Below are 23459 nucleotides of genomic sequence, written 5' to 3' on the forward strand. Positions count from 1 at the left end.
TGGGGATGGGATGTCTTTATATTTTGTTGGGGTTTTTTTTTGCTAGTAGCGTGAAGCCATATTTTATTGGACTTAAAGTTACAATATATTACAAGCTTGTGTTGGAATGCAACAAAACTAATTCAGACAACAACATATCTTCAGTTACTGGATCCCTAATTGTCAGGACAAAACCTGTTTTTCAATAAGATTGAACAGTGCCTACTTATGGATTTGGAGATGTTACTGTCGAGATGACTCATGGAGACATACGACCAGCTGTCTCTGATGTCATAAAACACACGTGTTCACTGAAAGGACAATACGAATATATACCTTCTCAGGTCCCTTTGCAGTTCTAAAACCGTGATCATATAAATTGGAAGGAAAGGGTAGGGGGTATGGTTAATCTTTGCTTAAGATGTAAGAATAAAAAAAATCTATAAACTTCTGAAATAAGTTCTGAGACGAGACATCTGAAAATAAGGAGCTGCATTATTTGTATGTTTCTTCACTGCCAAGATGTGTTCAAGCCTGCTATACCTGCCATTGTATTGGAAGGCTTAATGAATTTCATTTATTTTCTGCAACAACGATTACATAATTTATTGCACAAAAAGACATTTTTGAGAGTGATATTAATTACATGAGGGACAATAGGCATGAACCAGGACTGTTCTGAGCAAATCGGAATCTGAGGTCACCCTGCCATGTTCAGGTGCTTGGACCTTCAGGAAAAGATTGCCCATCTTGTCATTTGACCAGGCACTGAAGTGACAAGACCATCCTTGAGAAGTCACATCCAAAGATAAAATTCTGATCCATTTCTAGTTTTAGTGCTTCGCCACTGAACACTTAACGTATGTCTTTTACACTCAGGTTGCAAAACACAGGCCCAAGACAAAACTCTTCCCCAAATCTTCCGCTGGTTTTTCCATCTCGTAAGTGGTGCCACTATGCATCTGTTAAATTGTTTAGGGGAAACCTAGAAAAGCACTACCTTAATCAGTGTTATCCTTCCTCTTAACTGTGTGTCCTAATTTCTCCACATCTTAAGCGCAGTGACCAAACCGGATGAGAATTCTAACACGGGCCTGACATCAAATGGAAAGGAAGGATAATGTCCAGGAGTTCGAATGCTATCCTTGTTTTTAATTAAGATGCAATTCACGTAACAAAATTAACTCTTTAAGTGAACAATTAAGTGGTAGTACATCCACAATGGTGTACAACCACTTCTATCTATTCCAAAACATTCTCATCACTCCAAAATAAAGTCCCGTTACTCTCCATTTCCTCCTCCCCCCTTGTCCCTGGCAACCACCAATCTGCTTCCTGTTTCTATGGATTTACATCCGGGTATTTCATGTGAGATTCATACGCTATATGTATTACTTTTTTGGTCTAGCTTCTTTAACGTGTTGTTGAGGTTGATCCATTGTAACATGTTATCAGTACTTCATTCCTTTTTATAGCTAAGTATACTTTTTATGGTAAGTATGCCATTGTAGATGTATATCACAAGTTTATCAATTCATCCAGTTGTTTCTACTGTTTGGCTAATGTTCATAGTGCTGTTATGAATGTTCCTGTACAAGTATTTGAGTCCCTGTTTTCAATTATTTGGGGTATATGCCTCGGAGTGGAGTTGCTGGGTCATACTGAAATTGCACATTTAACTTTTTGAGGAACTGTCAAAGTTTCCCTCAGCAGCTGTACCGTTTTACCTTCCACCATTGATGTATGAGGGTTCCAATTTCTCCACACCTTCACCAACACTTATTTTGCCATTTTAAAAATTATAGCCATCCTCATGGGTGTGGTCTCTCATTGTGGTTTTGATTTGCATTTCCCTGATTACTGATGATGTGGAGCATCTTTTGTTGTGTTTGGCCACCTGCGTATCTTCTTTGAAGAAATGTCTGTTCAAGTCCTTTGTTCATTGAAGTTTTGTTGTTGGGTTCTGAGTTCCTTATGTATTCTGGGTACTAGGCCCTTATAATATTTTCGCCTATTAGTTTTTGCTTTATAATATCCTCATTGTTTTCAAACTAACTTTATGTAGTATGTACACTTCTCAAAAAAGAAACATGCAAAAGGGCAAACTGTAAGAAGTAGTTTTCTGTGTTACGTTTTTTGTGACAGTCCGTGCATATATACACAAATATAATGTATGTTCTCTCCTCCTCCCTCTCCCTTTTTTACACAAAAGGTAGCTACAAACAGTGGTTTATAAACTGCTGCCATTGTACAGATACAATTTAACCAGTACCCTCTTTTGGGGACATTTGGCGGTTTGAAATTTTTTACTGTTACAGATATACACAGGTTGGTAACTAGGTCTACACAGGTTGGTAACTAGGTCTACACAAGTTGTATCTCCAGGATACTGAGAAGTAAAAGTTATTTCTGAATTATGGTTTTCTTCATATTTGGATATTGTTTCCTAATGATTATTAGGTATCTGCTAAGCAATTTTTGTTAACTTATGTTGATTACTATTTTTATGTCAAACTTTACAGTCTAGGCATTTTCTGGAATTAAAATTAGAAATGGCACAGACTTTCATAAGGCTTTCCTTTTCTCATCTCTGTTAATACTGTTTTCTTTCTAATCTCATCCTCAGAAACTGTTCTCGGCAAAGAAACAAGTTTTCAATATGCCATCTTTTCTAGTGTTACTAAATTTTTAACCCCTCTGGTTGTAGAAGGAAAGGTGTAGTGTGATTTTAGAGCAGAAAGAGCTAACAATTAAATCTTCAAGTTGGGCTGGGGTGCGGGTGGCTCACGCCTGTAATCCCAGCACTTTGGGAGGCCGAGGCAGAGGCAGGCAGATCACCTGAAGTCACGAGTTCGAGACCAGCCTGACCAACATGGTGAAACCTCGTCTCTACTAAAAAATACAAAAATTAGCCAGGCATGGTGGTGGGCCCCTGTAATCCCAGCTACTCGGGAGGCTGAGGCAGGAGAATCACTTGAACCCAGGAGGCGGAGGTTGAAGTGAGCCGAGATTGCGCCATTGCACTCTAGCCTGGGCGACAGAGCAAGGCTCCCGTCTCAAAAAAAAACTTCAAGATTTAAGGTAAAACAGAACTAAGGACTGTCCGGTGTCATGCTGTTTATGTCAGTGCTAAGACAGTACAAGTCTCCAGCTTCCCAGAGCAGGGTTCTCTATACTCACTGTACTTACCACATTCATGTTAAAGACCTTGAGAAAGCTGCTTCTCTCTAGGTAGAGGTTCTGGGGAGCAGTGAGGTGGTGACTTCGTCTAACACTAACACAAATTACAAGTCTGTTTTACCAACTATTAAGTGAAGTCCTATATCTAGGGCCACTTAACAGTACTGGGGTACATTATATAGTGATTTTTTAAAGTACTTTAAAATTTTATTTTTGTTCATTTTTAAAGAATTGGCAGTAAATGCTTCCCATAAACAGCAATTAAATGGTATTTTTATTGGAGGTGAATCTTTTACATTATGGTAATTTTGTTATTCAGCATATGCCTTGATACTTTAATATCCCTTAGAATTTATTTCTCCCATACCTTAGGCAAGGAGAAATAAAGCACATAAATTAGGCATATGGTAACTCATCTGTAAAGGAATGTGTATTTTTCATGAGTCAGTGTGAACTCCCTTTATGAACAGGGCACCATGTTACCACTTGAAATACAGAATATAAGGTCAGGCTTGGTGGCTCACACCTGTAATCCCTGCACTTTGGGAGGCCGAGGCAGGTGGATCACGAGGTCAAGAGTTCAAGACCAGCCTGGCCAATATAATTAAAACCCCATCTCTACCTAAAATACAAAAAATTAGCTGGGCATGGTGGCAGGTGCCTGTAATCCCAGCTACTAAGGAGGCTGAGACAGAAGAATCGCCTGAACCCAGGAGGCAGAGGCTGCAGTTTGCCAAGATCACGCCACTGCACTCCACTCCAGCCTGGGTAACAAGCGAAATTCCATCTCAAAAAAAAAGAGCTTCCTTCCTTCCTTCCCTCCCTCCCTCCTTCCCTCCTTCCTTCCTTCCTTTCTTCTTTCTTTCTTTTTCTTCCCTCTGTGGCCCAGGCTGGAATCTAGTCGACTCGCTGCACAGTCCCCACCTCCGGCTCCCATGATTCTCTTGCCCCGGCCTGCGGGCTGCCTGGGATTGCCGGCGCGCGCCACCACCGCTGCCTGCTTTTTCTCGTTTGGCTGGAGGCGCGGTTTCGCCATGTTGGCCAGGCTGGTCTCCAGCTCCTGACCTCGAGTGCTCTGCCCGCCTCGGCCTCCCGAGGTGCTGGGACTGCAGACAGAGTGTCGCTCACTCAGTGCTCGGTGTTGCCCGAGCTGGAGTGCAGTGGCGTGGTCTTGGCTCACTGCAGCCTCTGCCTCCCAGCCGCCTACCTTGGCCTCCCAGGGTGCTGGGATTGCAGCCTCTGCCCGGCCGCCGCCCCGTCTGGGAGGTGCGGAGCGTCTCTGCCTGGCCGCCCATCGTCTAGGATGTGAGGAGCGCCTCTGCCCGGCCGCCCATCGTCTAGGATGTGAGGAGCGCCTCTGCCCGGCCGCCCCGTCTGGGATGTGAGGCGCGCCTCTGCCCGGCCGCCCCGTCTGGGATGTGAGGAGCGCCTCTGCCCGGCCACCCCGTCTGGGAAGTGAGGAGCGCCTCTGCCCGGCCGTCTCGTCTGGGAAGAAGTGAGGAGCGCCTCTGCGTGGCCGCCCATTTCTGGGATGTGAGGAGCGCCTCTGCCCGGCCGCCCATTGTCTGGGATGTGAGGAGCTCCTCTGCCCGGCCACCACCCCGTCTAGGAAGTGAGGAGCGCCTCTGCCCGGCCGCCCTGTCTGGGAAGAAGTGAGGAGCGCCTCTGCCCGGCCGCCCCGTCTGGGAAGTGAGGAGCGCCTCTGCCTGGCCGCCCATTGTCTGGGATGTGAGGAGCGCCTCTGCCCGGCCGCCCCGTCTGGGAGGTCTACCACAGAGGCCAGAAGCAATGTGGGGGCTGGACGTGGTGGCTCACGCCTGTAGTCCCAGCACTCTGGGAGGCCGAGGCGTGTTGATCACTTGGGGCTAGGAGTTCGAGACCAGCCTGGCTAACCTGGCGAAAAACATATGAAAAATACAACAGACAAACCAACCAACCAACCCAGCGACAACAAAACAGGTCTACCCTGGAGTCATACTCTAATTTTTTCTATTTTCCTCCCTTTCTGATCCTTTATCCCACTTTCTTTTTCTTCCTCTTCCTTCTCCTTTGTCAAATAGAGGATTGAGTTATTATCATTGATCCATACAAAGTCCCTCTCTCATTTATTTTCTTTAATTCCCACCCCCCATTTCTATTCCCCGTCTTCCCATGTGCAACCTTCCTAATATGTTTGATATGCATCTTTTTGTTTGTATGTATTTTTAGAAAATGTTTGTTTTGTGTGCAAAAAAATTAATAAAAAAAAAGAAAACGATATATGGATATATGCTATCATCCTTGCCTTCTAGGAGCATAAATTGTATTTGCTAAGATAAAACATCCCAAATAATGTTATTCTGCCCTGAGTTTGCAATCTAGTGTTCAGTTAACAGATAAAAACATTTTTATCAACTACTATTTGAAGATGGTATCCAGGCCATCTACCATGAACTAAAGCAAGCTACCCTTAAAGTGATAATCTACTTGGAAAACAGCATTCTTTATAGTGGGGTTCCAAGAACCTGGTATCATACATACATACATTTTAACATAGCATCTTGGCAGCAGTATTTGGTATTAATTGGGGGAAAAATTAGTGATACCCACTGGATTATTTAACTGCATAACTGTTTAAAGAAATTGGGCAATGTGAGAATCAAGACTTAGTAAAATAGGTTTGGATTAGATTTCTATCTTTAACTTGAGAACAAAACAAGCACACTTAAAATGTACATATATGGGATAAAATATGTAAGTAAAAAATATGTCCCAACTTCACTGACATTGGTAGTGGTCACTGTGATGTGCTGCCCAGATACGCGCGTGCTCGCTCGCTCTCTCACACACACACACACACACACACACTCCACACCTGAAACACTCATTTCCCCAGCTTCCAGGAATGTTGGTGGCTGATGGCTCCCAACTGACTCCCTCTCCAATATTGTCTTCAGCCTCAGGTTATGACCCTTGTATCCACTAGTCCACGCAGGGTCATAAAGGACCATCACCCTGCCTCAATATGGCCTAACTGCAGGACCATCTCAACTCTAAAGAATTAGCTGAGGACTTTCCCGACTACATCCCAGCCCAATTTCTTCCTCTTTCCCAGTCTGTCTGCTTTCCAAGATCAGAATATTGATCTTGGAAAAAGCATTCCCATATGAACTTTTCACACCCTAATCTCAATCTTTGAGTCTATTTCCCCAAGGAACCTGACCTGCAACAACATTCTAAGCCAAAAGCCAAGAAAATCACTTGATTTTCACTTGGACAACCCAACTATTTCTGATGATTTTTTTTTTCTTGCCTGTGCTTCTAATTTGTAGGGCAAGGGAAAAAAGCTGCCTTCAAATCTTTCTGATTCTTAATGTTTTATGAAAATGGAAAACAACCCAGTAACAGCTTACCTCATTTGGTAGATCACCCAGGCATATTATTGAAGCTCCCCACCTCTAACCCTCCCTGCCCCATCCACGTTAACATCCATCTCCAAAGTTAATGGATCTTAAAGAAACTGAACTCTGCGAGGCGCGGTGGCCCACGCCTGTAATCCCAGCACTTTGGGAGGCCGAGGCAGGTGGATCATGAGGTCAGGCGATCAAGACCATCCTGGCTAAGACGGTGAAACCCCATCTCTATTAAAAATACAAAAAATTAGCCAGGCCGTGGTGGCAGGCACCTGTAGTCCCAGCTACTCGGGAGGCTGAGGCAGGAGAATGGCGTGAACACAGGAGGTGGAGCTTGCAGTGAGCTGAGATCGTGCCCCCGCACTCCAGCCTGGGCAACAGAACGAAACTCCATCTCAAAAAAAAAAAAAAAAAAAGAAACTGAATTCTAATATATGCATTTCCAATAACATACCTAAGTGGGACTGGCTTGTCATTATGGTGTTGGTGATAACTGCCAAGCTTTATTTTGTTTTAAACAATCTTTCATATTCATGGTGCGGTACTGACATTTTATGGATTCAGTAAGCTATGGATATTTCCATTTCATGTGTATTAGAATTGTGTTGAACTGGTATATCACAGAATGCTCACAAATTTTAATCCATCCATATTAAAGTGAAACTGCTATTTCAATATATGCAGAAAACAACATACTGGATATTTTCACCTCTGGGATAAACGTTCAAAAGGAAGAGAACGTCCTGGTTTTAAGATTTTATAAAAGAAATCTATCTCTAGTACCAAATACCATATTGAGAGTATAATATTCTTGCAGTCTAAATTTAAGCTATTGTGTAAACTTTTGCATTGTAAAAAGAAAAGTTCATGTGTGTGTGTGAGACATCAAAGTGTATCATAGATAATCCTAAAACAATATAACAATCATTTAACTCAAAGTCAGTGCCCTTTAAATGGAATATATCTTTTTCATTATTTGGTTATAAAATATACAGAAGGTACTGGGGAAGCAACAATGGAAGAGGCAGAAGCATTCTTGACCCTCAAGGAGCTTACACTCTACGGAGCAATACTAACATTGAATGAGCAATTACAAGTACAATACAAAAGGAGCTTATATGTGGGAAGCTAACCTCTGAGGCAGGGATGAGATTTAAAACTTTTAATGTCATCCTATGCATTGTTAAGGAAGCAGGGAAAACTTAGGAAATAACTGCATTAAGACATTTGAGCAAGGGTAAAACAGAAGGAGAAAACCTCAGCTCTTGACTTGAAATAGACAACCTATTCAAGATTTCAGGTGCTTTTTTTTTTTTTTTTTTTTTTTTGAGACGGAGTCTCGTTCTTGTCCCCTAGGCTGGAGTACAATGGTGCTATCTCAGCTCACTGCAACCTCTGACTCCCAGGTTCAAGCGATTCTCCTGCCTCAGCCTCTCAAGTAGCTGGGATTACAGGCACCTGACACCATGCCCAGCTAATTTTTGTATTTTTAGTAGAGATGGGGTTTCTCCATGTTGGCCAGGCTGGTCTTGAACTCCTGACCTCAGGTGATCCGCCTGCCTCGGCCTCCCAAAGTAGTGGGATTACAGGCATGAGCCACCGCACCCAGCCAGATTTCAGGTGCTTTTAAAAAGTAACTGAAATTTTATTTTTACTTAATTCCTTTATATATATATATATATATATATACCTGAAATTAAGGCAAAAAGCATGATATGAGACCCAAAAAATCTCATACCCTACTCAACCAACTAAAAGTGTTTAGGACCTAAACAGGGCAAAAGATTTCAATAGCACTAACAGCTCAAGGAATGTATAGGTTAAACCTTTTGTTTTACATCCAGAAAATCAGAAAACTCGGCTAAACATTATATATACCAGAAGGTTTTAAAAATAATTTGTAAGATTTAATCTTACCAAAGAACGCTTACTCATTTAAAGACATCTTTATAGCAGCCCTTCATATCATCACTGGAAACTGTTTATTAAAAGGGAGGAGTATGGGATACAGAAATAGCATAAATCAAAATCTCACACTTAATCCTTTAATGTTAATTGGATTTCAGCCTGAGTGAAGTCTGACTAAAAATCACAGCAATGGGACAAAGCACTGCTTTGTTTTAAAACTGCACATGTGCTTTCTCCCCTGAGAACCTTTGGTTTAGACTTTTTGTACAGTAAGACATTTCATTAAATATGGTTAGATTTGCAGTCTAAGACCTTAAGTGACACACTCAATGACAACATTCTTATAAATTATAGGCAATTATAAGTCCTCCTTCTGGTTTCTCTTCTGTGCTTCGTAAATATGTACATCTTTTTCAGGATCATAGTGAACCTTTCTCACAGTAAATTGCCTCTCCAGCATTGCTAAGAAGTTGTTATCCCGTTCATAGCGAATTCGGCATGCTAAAAGAATCACAGAGTGATTGCTACAGAGATGTTCCAGTGTTTGAAGAAGATCTGTGAATGTTTCTTCTAAATATATGATATCAGCTCCAAGTATCAGGTCAAATTCTCCAGGAGAAAAACTCCCCAAATTTTGTCCCCAAGTCAGCTCCTTAACAACAGTTTTGGGTTGGATATGAGGAGGTAAGTTGGCTTGAACGTTTGATTTAAGAAATTCTAATGCTACTTTTCGATCCGTGATAGTCACATGAGCACCTACAATGTGGAACAAAGAAAAAGTGATGTGCACATCAGTACAATTCTGTTAGGTAGAGAGGGGGTCAAGTTAAATGTAGTGTCTCTTAAATATTGCATCTGATATGCAGAATATCAGTCATGCCTTTCATGGACAGCTGCAATAGAAAAATGACTCACAGCTCCTTTTGCATTAACTACTGGTAAAAGTGACTCTTGATTTGCCTCTATGACATACCTGCTACTTGCTAAAATTGTGCCTATAAATTGCAGAATTGGCTGGGTGCGGTGGCTCATGCCTTTAATCCCAGCACTTTGGGAGGCCAAAGCAGGAGGATCACCTGAGGTCAGTAGCTGGAGACCAGCCTGGCCAACATGGCCAACTAAAAATACAAAATTAGCCAGGCGTGGTGGCGGGCACCTGTAATCCCAGCTACTCGGGAGGCTGAGGCAGGGGAATCACTTAAACCTGGGAGGCGGAGGTTGCAGTGAGCTGAGATCTAGCCACTGCACTCCAGCCTGGGTGACAAGAGCCAAACTCCATCTCAAAAAAAAAAAAAAAAGCATGGATACATATGTAACAAACCTGCACATTGTGCACATGTACCCTAAAACCCTGAAGTATAATAAAAAAAAAAAAAAAAGTAGAATTAACCAGTGACACGGCTGATGCTTCTGAATTCTGCCAACAGAGCTGGCCCATACTTTATTCATTGGGTCATTATCTTTAAGTCAGTTGGCCGCAGGGTAAAATGGAATCCAAGAATGAAAAATCTGGGAGCAGGCCAGGTATGGTGGCTCATGCCTGTAATCCCAGCACTTAGGGAGGCTGAGGCGGGAGAAGCCCTTGAGCCCAGGAGTTCAAGACCAGCCTGGGTAACACAGGGAGACTCCATCTCTACAAATAATTTTTTTTTAAATTAAGCACAGGGCACACCTGTGGTCCTAGGTACTCAGGAGGCGGAGGTGGGATATCATGTGAGCGTGGGAGATCAAGGCTGCAGTGAACTGTTATTGTGCCTGGGCAACAGAGCAACACCCAGTATCAAAAAAATATATATATATTTGGGAGCAGACTATTATTGCAAAGATGACAAGATGCCAAAAACAGGGAAAGGCTGTTTTGTAAGGTTACCGTTTAAAAAAGAATCATGGAAGAAATAAATTGGCTACTAAGAAATCCCAGTCCACTTCTCCTGAGGCTGTTATGAAGCAGCCAACTTAACATGTTTTACATATATAATTATTGAAAAATTGTAAGCTTAAAGATTAATTTTATTAATGTAGGTTAAAACGCTTGTTCTTAATGCTAAGTTTCTACACACAGTGTAGGAAAATTAAACTGTTTCTTATGGGTTGTTGATAAAAAGATCCTTTTTTTTGAACCAATGTGGGTAAAAGAAGAACTTAAGGTGGAGCAAGCACATAAGGTCAGGTCGGATACACCTCATCTACGTTGTAGGAAAGATATAATATGTGTAATACTCTTTACTTCTGGCCCCAGAAATTCTGAAATTTAAAATTATGTTTCAATCTTTCTTAAAATTCTTTCCTTTTGCATCCTTCTTCAGTTTGTAATCTTCACAGGTAATCTTCCCACAGGACTCCAGACTAGTTGCAGTAAGCACTATTTCAGTGGCAGCTGATACTCAGTGTTTCTTATCTTGACACCTAAGTTAGGGCAGTAATTCAATTTGACATTTACAGTCCTAGTATGAGATACTGATGAAAATGCTCAATTTGTTAGATTTTACAAGCCTGAACCTACCACTTTGACCATTCGTTGCTAGACAGTGTGTTGCTCAATGGACAGATTTCAATGACAGTTTTCATCTTTTCTGAAAATAAAAATTGCAGACAGCCAGGCCGAGTAGCTCAACCTGTAATCCAAGCACTTTGGGAGGCCGAGGCAGGAGCATCACTTGAGCCCAGGAGTTCAAGACCAGCCCTGACAACATAGAGAGATCCCATCTCCACAAAAAATAAAAAAATTAGCCAGGCGTGGTGGCACTATTCAAGAGGCTGAGGTGGGAAGATCACTGGAGCCCAGAAGGTCAAGGCTGCACTTAAAGAACAACTTTAGGCCAGGCGCGGTGGCTCCAGCCTGTAATCCCAGCACTTTGGGAGGCCGAGGCAGGTGGATCATGAGGTCAAGAGAGCGAGACCATCCTGGCCAACATGGTGAAACCTCGTCTCTACTAAAACTACAAAAATTAGCTGGGCATGGTGGCGCGTGCCTGTAGTCCCAGCTACTCAGGAGGCTGAGGCAGGAAAATTGCTTGAACCTAGGAAGTGGAAGTTGCAGTGAGCCGAGATCGCACCACTGCACTCCAGCCTGGCGACAGAGTGAGACTCCGTCTTAAAAAAAAAAAAAAAAAAAGAAAAGAAAGAACAACTTTAACTTAGCACTTAAAGAACAAGTATTTTCACTTACATTACTGTCATACAATTCAGTAATTTTTCAATGATTATATATGTATTAAACACATATAGATTGGCTGCTTCATAACAGCCTAAGGAGAGGTGGACTGGGATTTCTTAATAGCCAATTTCTCTCTTCTATGATTGTTTTTTTTTTTTCCGAATATACAGAGAGGGTTTTGCCATGTTGTCCAGGCTGGCCTCCAACCCCTGGGCTCAAGCAATCCACCCGTCTTGGCCTCCCAAAGTGCTGGGATTACAGGCGTGAGCCACTGTACTCAGCCCTATCATTCTTTTTTAAAATTTTAACCTCACGAAACAGGCTTTCCCTATTTTTGGTATTTTGTCATCTGAGCAATGAGCCATGGTCATGCCACTGCACTCCAGCCTGGGCAACAGAGCGAGACCCTATCTCTTAAAAAAAAAAAAAAATGCAGACAGCCTTTTCCAAGGTTTGAGTTAGAACTGTATCTCTGAATTTCTTAACAGTACACAGAACACTCTGCAGGCAATACTGGAGTGACTGAGTCATCTGCACATCACCTCAGTATTCCTTTTACCAGCTCATACATAAAGGCCTTCTCTAATGCCTGTCCCAGGCATTTCAAAGGCTACTTCTAACCTGGTAGGTATTCCAGAAGTCTGAATAGGATCTTAATGTCAGTTGACCACTCCCTGTAATTCCACACATATCTGAATGACTACCATCAGCCATGGAACAGAAACCTACCTCTCCCCTCATACAACTTACATTCAAGTGAGAGATAGGCAGTAAGACGTTTTTTAAAAAAAAAAAAAACAGAATATCCGGCTGGGTGCGGTGACTTACACCTGTAATCTCAGCACTTTGGGAGGCCAAGGCGGGTGGATCACCTGAGGTCAGGAGTTCGAGACCAGCCTGGCCAACATGATGAAACCCTGTTTCTACTAAAAATACAAAAAATTAGCCAGGCATGGTGGCAGGTGCCTGTAATCCCAGCTACTCAGGAGGCTGAGGCAGGAGAATCGCCTGAACCCGGGAGGCAGAGGTTGCAGCGAAGATCACCCCACTGCACTCCAGCCTGGGCGACATGAGCGAAACTCCCATCTCAAAAAAAAAAAAAAAAAAAAATACAGTGAAACCCAGCAGCAGCATTTCCTTCAGCCCCACTCACAGAGGCACAGACTGGGGACAGCGGAAGGCTGCGGTTAACCTGGCTTGTTTTGAAGCAAAGAAAGGTAGGGGGTCGGTGTCAACCGTACATGAAGATGGTGATAAAATGACTGCCCGTGAGATTTATGCTGGGTAAGGAGGGTGAGACAGTGTTTAGTTCAGAAAAGACTAGTGGAAACTGACCCAATAAGACAACACAGTATGCTGTCAATTAGTAATGGGAAAAGAATGTATAAACATGTGTCATCACTTTTTGTTTTAGTTTTATAACACCTTATTTATGCAAACATTCGAGCACATACTATGTACTAGAGATACAAAGATAAGGAAGAAAGTCCTTACCCACAGCTCAAAGTCTCATGCAGGAGAGACACATAAACACAGTTGTGATGCAGCGTGGGAAGAAAAATAATAGAAACATGAGTGTGCGCAGGAAATCACGAGGTCACAAAGGAGAAATTCTTCAAGAGGAGCAGAGGTCAAAGAAAAATTCAAAGGAAGGGAAATCTGAGCTTACGCTTAAAAGATGAGGCATGAACCAAGGGAAAGGTGTGAAGAAAGGGCATCCAAGGCAGATGGGACAAGCCAGAGCAGGATGTGTGTCCCAGGTTCATGCACTCCAATCTTGCTGAGAAAAAGTGAGGCTGAAGAGTCAGGCAGGATGAGATAACAAAGCCTTACTAAGACGCCTGGGATTTAGCCTGCAGGCAGGCAGTGGGAAGGCAAAGAAGTGTTCAAGCACAGGTCATGCCATCGATTTTGCATTTTAGATGGACCACTCTGACAGCTATTGAGAAAATAGGTTTAAAAAGTCGAAACAGAGGCAGACAGGCCAGGTGGAAGAGTGATGTGATCGTGCAGGCAGGTGACAGATGATGAGCGCTCAAGCCGGGCAGTGGGAGTGGACAGAGAGAGACAGATCCAGGGAATAGTTAAAAGATAGAATCAGTGGGACTCCAAGGGGTAGGGGAGGTAGACGGGAAGTCAAGGAGTTGGGTGGGGGCAGTGACTACTTGGAAGGCGATGCCAACTCAGAATAGAGGAGGAAGAACAAGTTTAGAAAGAAAAGAGTTTGGGTTTAAACAGATACCATTTGAGGTGCTGGGAAATAGCCAGGTATAGATATCCAGCTTTCAGTTAAACACACAAGCCATAAGTTCAGCTTAGATTTGCACTCGAATTACAGAAAAATCGAAGACAGCATCTTCCTGAGTATTATATTTCAAGACAGTGGTCCCCAGGCTTGGCTAGGCATCAAATCACATGGGAAGCTTCTAAAATTCAGATTCCCTGACCCCATCCCAATTTACAGAATCCTCCTGTCTTCAAGATGGGGTGTTTTTTTCGGCCAGGCACAATGGCTCACGCCTGTAATCTCAGCACTTTGGGAGGCCAAAGCGGGCGGATCACGAGGTCAGAAGATCAAGACCATCCTGGCTAACACAGTGAAACCCCGTCTCTACTAAAAATACAAAAAATTAGCCGGGCATGGTGGCGGGCGCCTGTAGTCCCAGCTACGCTGGAGGCTGAGGCAGGAGAATGGCGTGAACCCGGGAGGCGGAGCTTGCAGTGAGCCGAGATCGCGCCACTGCACTCCAGCCTGGGCGACAGAGCGAGACTCCATCTCAAAAAAAAAAAAAAAAAAAAAGATTGGGTGTTTTTATTCTATGGATACAGCAGTTCCCTCTTATCTGCAAGAGATACGTTCCAAGACCCCCAGTGGATGCCTGAAACCACAGATAGTAACAAATCCTGTATATAAGATGCTTTTTCCGATATGTATATACCTATGGTAAAGTTTAATTTCTACATTAGGCACAGTAAGAGATAAACAATAAATAATAAAACAGCATAATTATAACAATATACCATAATAAAAGTTATGGGTGGATCACAAGGTCAGGAGTTCAAGATCAGCCTGGCCAAGATGGTAAAACCCCATCTCTATTAAAAATACAGAAAAAAATTAGCCTGGTGCAGTGGCAGGTGCCTGTAATCCCAGCTACTCGAGAGGCTGAGGCAGGAGAATTGCTTGAACCCGAAGGCGGGGCAGAGATTGAAGTGAGCCAAGATCGCACCACTGCACTCTAGCCTGGGTGACAGAGTGAGACTCTGTCTCAGAAACAACAACAACAACAAAAGGTATTTGAATGTGGTCTCTCTCTCTCTAAAAAATATCTTATCATACTCTAGTCACCTGTTTTCAGACCAAGGCTGACAGTGGGTAACTGAAGCCGGGGAAAGTGATCACAGGTGAGGAGGGACTACTATAGTTCCGAGTAGCATAAAGACCAGGGAGATTTTCAAACTAAGAACCAGGGTTTGAGTGTCAGATTGGATTCAAATTCTAAGCACAATCCATTAGCTTTGTGACCTCAGGCAAGTTACTTACCCTCCAAGAAGCCTCCCTTTCACCACTGGAAGGGCGCTGTAAGTAGGTAAGGCCTACTTACCATGCAGGGTCACTGTGGGAATGAAAGGGTGTACAATGCACAGTCCTCAGAACACAGGAACTACTCAGGAATTAGCAGCTGGTTTTTAACAGCAAAGTCTCATCACCCTATATTAATATCTACATAGCACCGTTTTTGGTTTTTTTTTAATCTTCTTTCTTTACCTCTACCCACTAAACTCAGAACGTAAGCTTCCAGAGAAACCTGCCAACCTGTTTACTGCTCCATCCACAGTGGACCTCCAGGCTTGTGGTGGGTTCTCCCCAGATTCAGGAATAAATGACTAAGGTTACAAAAAGGGAATATACTTTAAAAAGAATAATAATTAATCTCTTCCTGACATTTCAAAATCACTACCTGTTTTAGTACTCACTGATTCTATTTTGAGGAGACAAACATTTTCTTACCCTCAGGCTCCAACAGCAAAACTTCTCCAACCTAATACTTTGAAGCGACTACAAATAGTGAGTATGAAAATTATACAGCACAGAGAAATGCTTATGACATAATGTGAAAACATCATTTGTATAGGTGTGTGTATACAGATACACAAAACACACACATACGCAGACATATATATTTACATATATATAATCATAATTACAACTATAATTAAAAATGCAGATGGAAACAAAACATACAAAAATGCTAATGGTAACTATGTTGCAGAGTCATGAATAATTAGAATCATTGCTGAGTTTTTTTCCCTCTTCTTTAAGCTTATTTTTGTAATAGTTACATCAGTTTTATAACAAAAGTATTAATTTTCATAACTTTAAAAATTATCTGTCTCTGCTGCTTGAATCAGAATAAATTTCCATGATTTTCAAAAAGTCTTCAATCTAGTTTGTTCATCTCTTATTCCAGAATTATTTGAGTGCATACTGAGTGGCAGGTGCTATCCAAGGGCCAAGGACACACAATGAAACATGGTCCCTTTCCTCAGGAGCCTTGGCCTGCCAGGAGAGACAGACACATGAAACACCTGCCTACAATGAAATGTGACAGACCTGGGATAGAGGTGGGAGTATTCCAAGTGCTATGGGGAAAAGAAGGCAGAAATTAACCCTTTGCAGTGAGGCAGGAAAGGACTCTACAAGGCCACAGTGTAACTTGGGCATGAAGCATGCTTTGCTATGTGGTGGTATCTGAAATATCTTATTCTGACTTTCCCAACCCCAGAGATCCAGATTGCTAGATCAGAAAAAGCAGTACTCAAGAGAGTAATCAACACTCGTGGAGCACTTCCTTTGTGTCACTCAATGAACCAGCAGATGTTATACACACAATCTCATTGGTTCCTCACTGTGGAGTAAATATTACTATTATGCACAATGTGCAGATGGGGTAATCAATGTTTAAAGGTTAATCAACTTGCCCAAGGTCACACGACTAGTAAGAATGAAAAGAAATGTCAAAACCAAGTATAACTAAGCCTATGCACTTTGCTACACTAACATGTCTATACACCAGCCAAGAAAGTTTTGCATGAAGCCCTGGTTCTCAGGAGGAAACAGAGAAACCTCATTTCCCCTTATAGTAACTCTTATATCAGCAGAGAGAGAAGCTGGTGTTACAGAAAAAAAATAAAACAGGCCGGGCATGGTGGCTCACTCCTGTAATCCCAGCACTTTGGGAGGCCAAGGTTGGCAGATCACTTGAGGTCAGGAGTTCGAGACCAGCCTGGCCAACATGGTAAAACCCCATCTCTACCAAAAATAAAAAATTAGCTGGGCGTGGTGACACATGCCTGTAGTCCCAGCTACTTGGGAAGCTAAGGCAGGAGAATTGCTGAAACCCGGGAGGTGGAGGTTGCAATGAGCCGAGATCATGCTACTGCACTCCAGCCTGGGCAACAGAGTGAGACTCCATCTCAAAAAATAATAAAATAAATAAAATAATAAAATAAATAAAATAAAATAAAATAACTGTGTCTAACAAGCCTGGTTTTGAGTCCCAGATCTCCAGTGGTCAGGAGTTCAGAAAGTAGCTTAATCTCCCAGAATCCCAGCTTTGTTTGAAAAATGAAAATTAAAAATAATACCTAACATACACGGGAATGTTATAAGGCTCACCTGAAAAGAATAAAAGGCAGTGTACCAGCAAGGGCTTTATCGATGACTTAAGTGCTGTGGTTGAAGATGGATGGAAACCTCTGTCAATTTACACAGACTTTTAACCACCACCCCTGCCCATGCTCCCTATCGAATTTTGGAAAGCAACAGCTAAGCAGAAAAAGGAATAGTGAAAAAGAATTGGGTTTCTGGAAAACAGGCAGAACAAAAGAGGGACTTTAGCTGGTCCTCAAATATCTGTAGACAATGTGATGGGTTTAGAATACTCTGGAATCCTGGATCCTTCCTACCCGAGTGTGGTCTGAGAACCAGTAGTGTCGGCATCACTACTGACATTTCTACTGCTTGTTAGAAATGCAGGTTCCCAGGCCCCAGTCCAGCCCTGCCAAATCAGAATCTGCATTTTAACAAGAGCACCAGGTGACAATACGGAAGTGATAAATATTATACATGGTATCTTGAAAGCTGGTCTACCCTTATGATTAGATAGCTTGAACTATATATGTCAGAAGTTACAGAAATGAGTCAACAGTCAATAATAAAAATAACAATGAAGCCTAAAAATGCTCTAGCTCCAAGCCTCAATTAATGTGTGTATACCAAATTTTAAAATGACAAACCTTGATATCAAGTCAGAACTGTATACTGTTCATACAATTTTAAAAATAAGAAGTCAGCACAAACTATAGTGGGGGCTAGCCCTCCCTACAAGAGAAAAACCAGCAAAGTTTCCTCAGCAATGAAGAAAAGACTATCTGCTCTATCTCCCTCACAGGGTTAAATCAGATAGTGTATGGGAAAGAAAGCCCCTGAATGTGAAAAAAACTCTATACATGGGTAAGATTATTCTCCTTGAATCAACTCACTTTAAGATCGTATTACTGGCATCACAGAATTGAAGGGGGCAGAGCAATCTCCCATGGGAAGTATAAATAACAGAGTGTGTGTGTGTGTGTGTGTGAGAGAGAGAGAGAGACAGAAATTAGAGAGAGAGAGAAATTAGCCCGTTAGCCTCACTGGAGTTAAGAGCCCCAGCAGCTGGCCCACAACTCATAAGTATAAGCAAAAGATAATAACCCAGTAAGGGGAAAACCCACAATGGGTTTTGTGCTAAGAAAACAGCAAATGCACCTCTCAATGAGTTCTGCTCACTAAGGAGTCAACGCATGACACTCACCCAGCAGGGCAGCCACTATGCCCACCAGCCCCGTGCCAGCACCCAGCTCCACGGCAGAGCGGCCCCTGAGCTCCACAGCTCCCATCTCCAGATACGTGGAAAGAACGATGGCCTGAGTGAAAACAGTGTGATGACGATAAAGGTCAACATGTGCTTGAGTAGCTGCAGGGTTTCAGGTCAGCTACACACACCCCTCTCCCACTTCGAGGTTCAATTCCCAACTTAACAACACACACAGGAACTTAGCTGGTGCAGCAAGGTAACCTCCCCCTTAGAGCAAGCACAGGGTCCCACAGCAGTGCCCAGAGATGATGCCCACACTAAATGGGGTCCTGCTGGATCTGGAAAGCTTAATTTTTTTTTTTTTTTTTGAGACAGTCCACCCGTCACCCAGGCTGGAGTGCAGTGGCACAATCTCGGCTCACTGCAACCTCCACCTCCCAAGCTCAAGCGATTCTCCCACCTCAGCACCCCCAGTAACTGGGACACAGGCATGCACCACCACACCCAGCTAATTTTTGTAGTTTTTTTGGTAGAGATGAGGTTTCGCCATGTTGGCCAAGCTGGTCTTGAACTCCTGAGCTCCTGCATCAGCTTCCCAAAGTGCTAGGATTATAGGCGTGAGCTACCACACCCAGCCTGGAAAGCTTAACTTTTTACTGTGTCACGGCACTTTTATGCTTGAAGTTTACACAACTATTCTGCAAGAACTGACATGAACAATTTCTATCATTTTGTTTAAGAGAATGCCCAGTTCCTAAACCAAACTCAAGTCAGCAAAACCACAACTTCACCCATGGGGAAAAAGCAACATGGCCGGGCGTGGTGGCTTACGCCTGTAATCCCAGCACTCTGGGAGGCCGAGGCGGGTGGATCATGAGGTCAGGAGATCAAGACCTTCCTGGCTAACGCAGTGAAACCCCATCTCTACTAAAAATACAAAAAATTAGCCAGGCGTGGTGGTGGGCGCCTGCAGTCCCAGCTACTCGGGAGGCTGAGGCAGGAGAATGGCGTGAACCCAGAAGGCAGAGCTTGCAGTGAGCCGAGATCGTGCCACAGCACTCCAGCCTGGGCGACAGAGCGAGACTCCATCACAAAAAAAAAAAAAAGCAACACATTGCCCAAGGGTCTCTGAACTGCGTTACTCACGGTCATCGCCCCACAGGGGCCCTCACCATACATTTTGGGCATCAGAAGGTAAGTTTTGGCCAAAGTTTTGGATACTTGATGTGTGGTTTTAGCATTTGCTTATGACCCTACAGAAAGAAGTGTATAAAGCTAACATAACTTGTTACTATAATTTATTTCTCACAGCCACATACTGTGAGTATAATTGGCAATTCCTCTTCTTGGTGAGCATTTACGAGTCTTCCCATTTCTCATTATTATTATTATTATTTTTTTTTTTTTGAGATGTAGTCTCACTCTGTCACCCAGGATGTAGTGCAGTGGCGCAATCCCAGCTCCCTGCAACCTCTGCTTCCCAGGTTCAAGCGATTCTCCTGCCTCAGCCTTCCGAGTAGCTGGGACTACAGGTGTGCGCCACCACGGCTAATTTTTGTATTTTCAGTAGAGATGGAGTTTCGCCATGTTGGCTAGGCTGGTTTCGAACTCCTGACTTCAAGTGATCCGCCCACCTCAGCCTCCCAAACTGCTGGGATTACAGGTGTGAACCACCACACCAGGCCTATATCTTTATTATTACCAGAGTAATTTTCATGTAGTTACCTGGACTGGATTCCTAGAAGTGGTATTACTACATTAGAATATATTGAGATTTTTATTCCTACGTGTTTAACATCCCTAACAATGTTAAAACTGTCAAACTGTATTTATGCCAATCATGCATTCAACATTGAGTTCCCACTGAGTCCTAGGTGTGGGGCTAGATGCTGAGGGCTCAAGTCAGAACAGGGCTGGGAGAGGAAGAAGTTAAAAAGCAATTACAATTTTTTAACAATTACAACTATGGAAAATTTAAAGAAAACACATAATCTTCATTTTGGGCTCTGCCACTTTACAATACTCTGTGGAATAAAGAGACTAACTCGGCCGGGCGCAGTGGCTCACGCCTGTAATCCCAGCACTTTGGGAGGCTGAGGCAGGTGGATCACTTGAGGTCAGGAGTTCCTGACCAGCCTGGCCAACATGTCGAAACCCCATCTCTACCAAAAAATACAAAAATTAACCAGGTGTGGTGGCATGCACCTGTAGCCCCAGCTACTCCAGAGGCTGAGGTGGGAGAATCGCTTGAACCCAGGAAGCGGAGGCTGCAGTGAGCCAGGATCGCGCCACTGCACTCCAGCCTGGGCAACAGAAAGAGACTATGTCTCAAAAAAAAAAAAAAAAAGACTAACTCGTGTCCAAAGCAGTTGGGGGCTTTCCTTCCTATCCTCTGCGGCAAGTCATTAACTTTCTTCAGCTTTCATTTACACCTTTAAAATGTAATCTATGTGGAGGGACAAGAAGAGTGACTAAGGGATACGGCTTTGAGAGTGGCAGTGATAGTAAAACTGTTTTAAAATTGAAGCGGTAATAGTTGCACTACTCTGTGAATACACTGTATTTTTAAAACCGCACTGAATTGTGCACTTTAAATAGGTGAAGTGTATGGTATGTGAATTATATCTCAATAAAGCTGTTCTAAAAAAATAAAAAATAAAAGCCAGTCTTGCAATTGCAGACGTTTTCAGAGGTCCCCCAGGGCTTACTTACCGCATCCCAAACCACCGCTGCGACTCCCAGGTGTCTCCAGTTCTGCCGGATCTGGATCGTGTGGTTTGCAAAGGAAAAAGTTGCAAGAGGCTTGTGGAATTTCTGCAATCCAAATTCCGTTGTCTCCTCATAGGGCACGAGGGCCATCCCGCCTGCACCCCGCCCTCTGCTCAGACCTGCCGTGCAAAAGAATCCTGGGTGACGCTCTGGCCAAAAGATACATTATCTGTTCTTAACTAACTCCAAATGCTTTTACGGTTGTTTACGAGTTCAAAAGAAAAAAACAGGTGGAGGAAGCCTTTGTCCAATTTCTTTTGCATGGCTCTTCCGAATCTGAGGGAGATTTGGCTCGGAATTTGGGTCAACGGATGTGTTTGGGGAAGGAAAAAAAGAAGTCCAGAACATTCCAACTTCCGCAGAATACCCTATACACTGCACTGCTACCACTTGGTGAATTCAGAACTACACAAGCGGCGGAAGCGGCGGTGATCGCCCAGGGCCCCAGGGCAGCGCGGAAAGCAGCGCTTCCAACCCAGACCCGGGCGCCCGGACTGCAGCTGCAGCCAGCCGGGCGGGCCGGGTTCTTTCGTTACGGTTTCGCTACCCACCTCCCCTCCTCCATCGGCTGCTTCAATAGTGATAACAATGGAACCGAACCTGCCCTTAGACTGGGTGTTAGCGGTTTGATAAACCAGAAATACACGGTCGCCGCAGTTCCGTCTCCCCGACCCTGGAAGTGAGCGACACTGCGGGCCTCCAAGCGGCTCGCGGGGACAGCGGGGACTCGGAGGCCTCCCCGAAGTCCCCCTATAGCTGCCCCCCACTCACCCCTCTCCCGGGACAACCAGTGCGCCCTTCCTGCCCGCGGGCCCCGGAGCTGCGGCAACCCTCCAGGGGTGAGAGGGAGACCAGGCGAGGGGGGTCACAGGGCCTCCCAGGATCCCCAGGCCATGCGGGGCGCCGTGAGCTGCCCGGCGGAGCACCCAGGGTTCGCCCAGGCCGGGCTGAGGCGCCGCCACGCCGGTACTTACGGCTCGGGAGGCGGTCCCGCGTGGGGCGCGCGCTCCTCTTTCCCCGCCCCGGGCTGGCTGCGAAAACCGCCGGCCTTAAAGAGCCCGAGGGGGGGTGGGGGGCGGGCGGCCACAGCCCGGAGCCACGCATTTCCGGTCTCCCGGCACCCCGCCTCCGGCAGGTGCCCCCGGAGCTCAGGGCGAGGGCGGGGCCAGGCCGTGAGGCGGTGGAGGAGTGACGTTGCGGGAGGGGGGACCGGGGCTTTCCCTCGTGCGTTCCCAAGGTACCCGGAAGACCTAATCCGTTTCCCCGGCCGCCAAGGGAGGCGCTGTGGGGGCAGGAGCAAGAGTGAGATCCGGGTGCCCAGCTGCCGCGGGTGCGCCGGGAGAGCATGGGGTGCCCCGGGCTCTCCTAGCGGGAGAGAAAAGCCACCCACCTGGCGCTGAATGTGCCCCTCGACCTTTTCTATCATGTGCTCCGCCGCTCTCTGCCTCTGACTTTCTCGCTTGCGCGTTGTGCCTGTTTTGTAAAGGTGGCGCGTTAGCGGATGATGGAGACAGCGCGCTCCGAAGAATGCATGGTCACTCTCGTCCCCGCGTCTCCACGGTGGGGTCAGAAGCGGCGTAATAGCCCGCTTGGCGGCAATCGAGTGGAAAAGTCACAAAACCCTTTTCAACTAAAGCGCAGTGGGGGAAGTGAACACGTGGCGCCCGAGTCCAAGTTTTTAAAGTGGGTCGGGGGGCGCGGCGGGCTCCGGCTACAGTCGGAAGCGCGGAGCTCTGGGCGCGCGCTTGGCTCCAGCCCGGGCCCCAGGCGGCGCTGCAGACTCCAGTGCCCCAGTCTCCCTCCTCCCGATGCCGAGGCGCACCTGCCCGTGAGAACCCACGCTGGACGTGGAAGGTGCCGAGGGCCTGGCACCCTGGCCGCAGGCCCTAGCAGAGCGCGCGGCTGGAGTAGGTCCCCTTGAGTGGGACCGTGCGGGGACCGGCATCCTCCCGGGGCAGGCTTCCTTTTCCTCCTGGGCCCCCTAGCCTGACGCCGCCCGCTGCGCTCTCAGCGCGGCGGCACGTTAGAACCAGCTGGAGTAAACCTCCCTTACCAGTCCCCGGCCCCGAGAGCCGGCCATGGGAGGGGGCCCGAGCGCTGACTTTTTGTTTGGCTTTTTGCTTTTGTTTTTTTTGAGACGGAGTCTCTCTCTCTCGCCCAGGCTGGAGTGCAAGGGCGCGAACTCGGCTCACTGCAGTCTCCGCCTTCCAGGTT

At 45.0% G+C, this 23459-nt stretch overlaps 1 protein-coding gene across 8 annotated transcripts in view; it reads right to left on the reverse strand.

Moving 5' to 3' along the window:
• METTL21A (methyltransferase like 21A) overlaps positions 1-23014 on the reverse strand; it is a 45331-nt gene extending 22317 nt beyond the window's left edge. Inside the window, exons 1-5 of one of the 8 annotated variants that reach the window (XR_004027732.1) lie at positions 22220-22352; positions 21189-21364; positions 18474-18585; positions 10963-11142; positions 9149-9215 (exon numbers count right to left, since the gene is read on the reverse strand). Coding sequence is in view for 7 of the 8 variants with exons in the window: in XM_003253999.3 (XP_003254047.2) it covers positions 8818-9215; positions 18474-18585; positions 21189-21364; positions 22220-22349 (816 nt within the window). In the remaining variant the exon portion in view is untranslated. Of the gene's footprint in view, positions 1-8514; positions 9216-10962; positions 11143-18473; positions 18586-21188; positions 21365-21796; positions 21944-22016; positions 22354-22635 lie in introns of those variants that run through there. The other 7 variants (XM_003254000.3, XM_003253999.3, XM_003253998.4 and 4 more) reach the window with 7 other exon arrangements.
• Between the last annotated feature and the right edge of the window lie 445 nt (positions 23015-23459).

This window comes from Nomascus leucogenys, chromosome 22a (assembly GCF_006542625.1).
Source record: "Nomascus leucogenys isolate Asia chromosome 22a, Asia_NLE_v1, whole genome shotgun sequence".
NCBI classification, from domain to species: Eukaryota; Metazoa; Chordata; class Mammalia; order Primates; family Hylobatidae; genus Nomascus; species Nomascus leucogenys.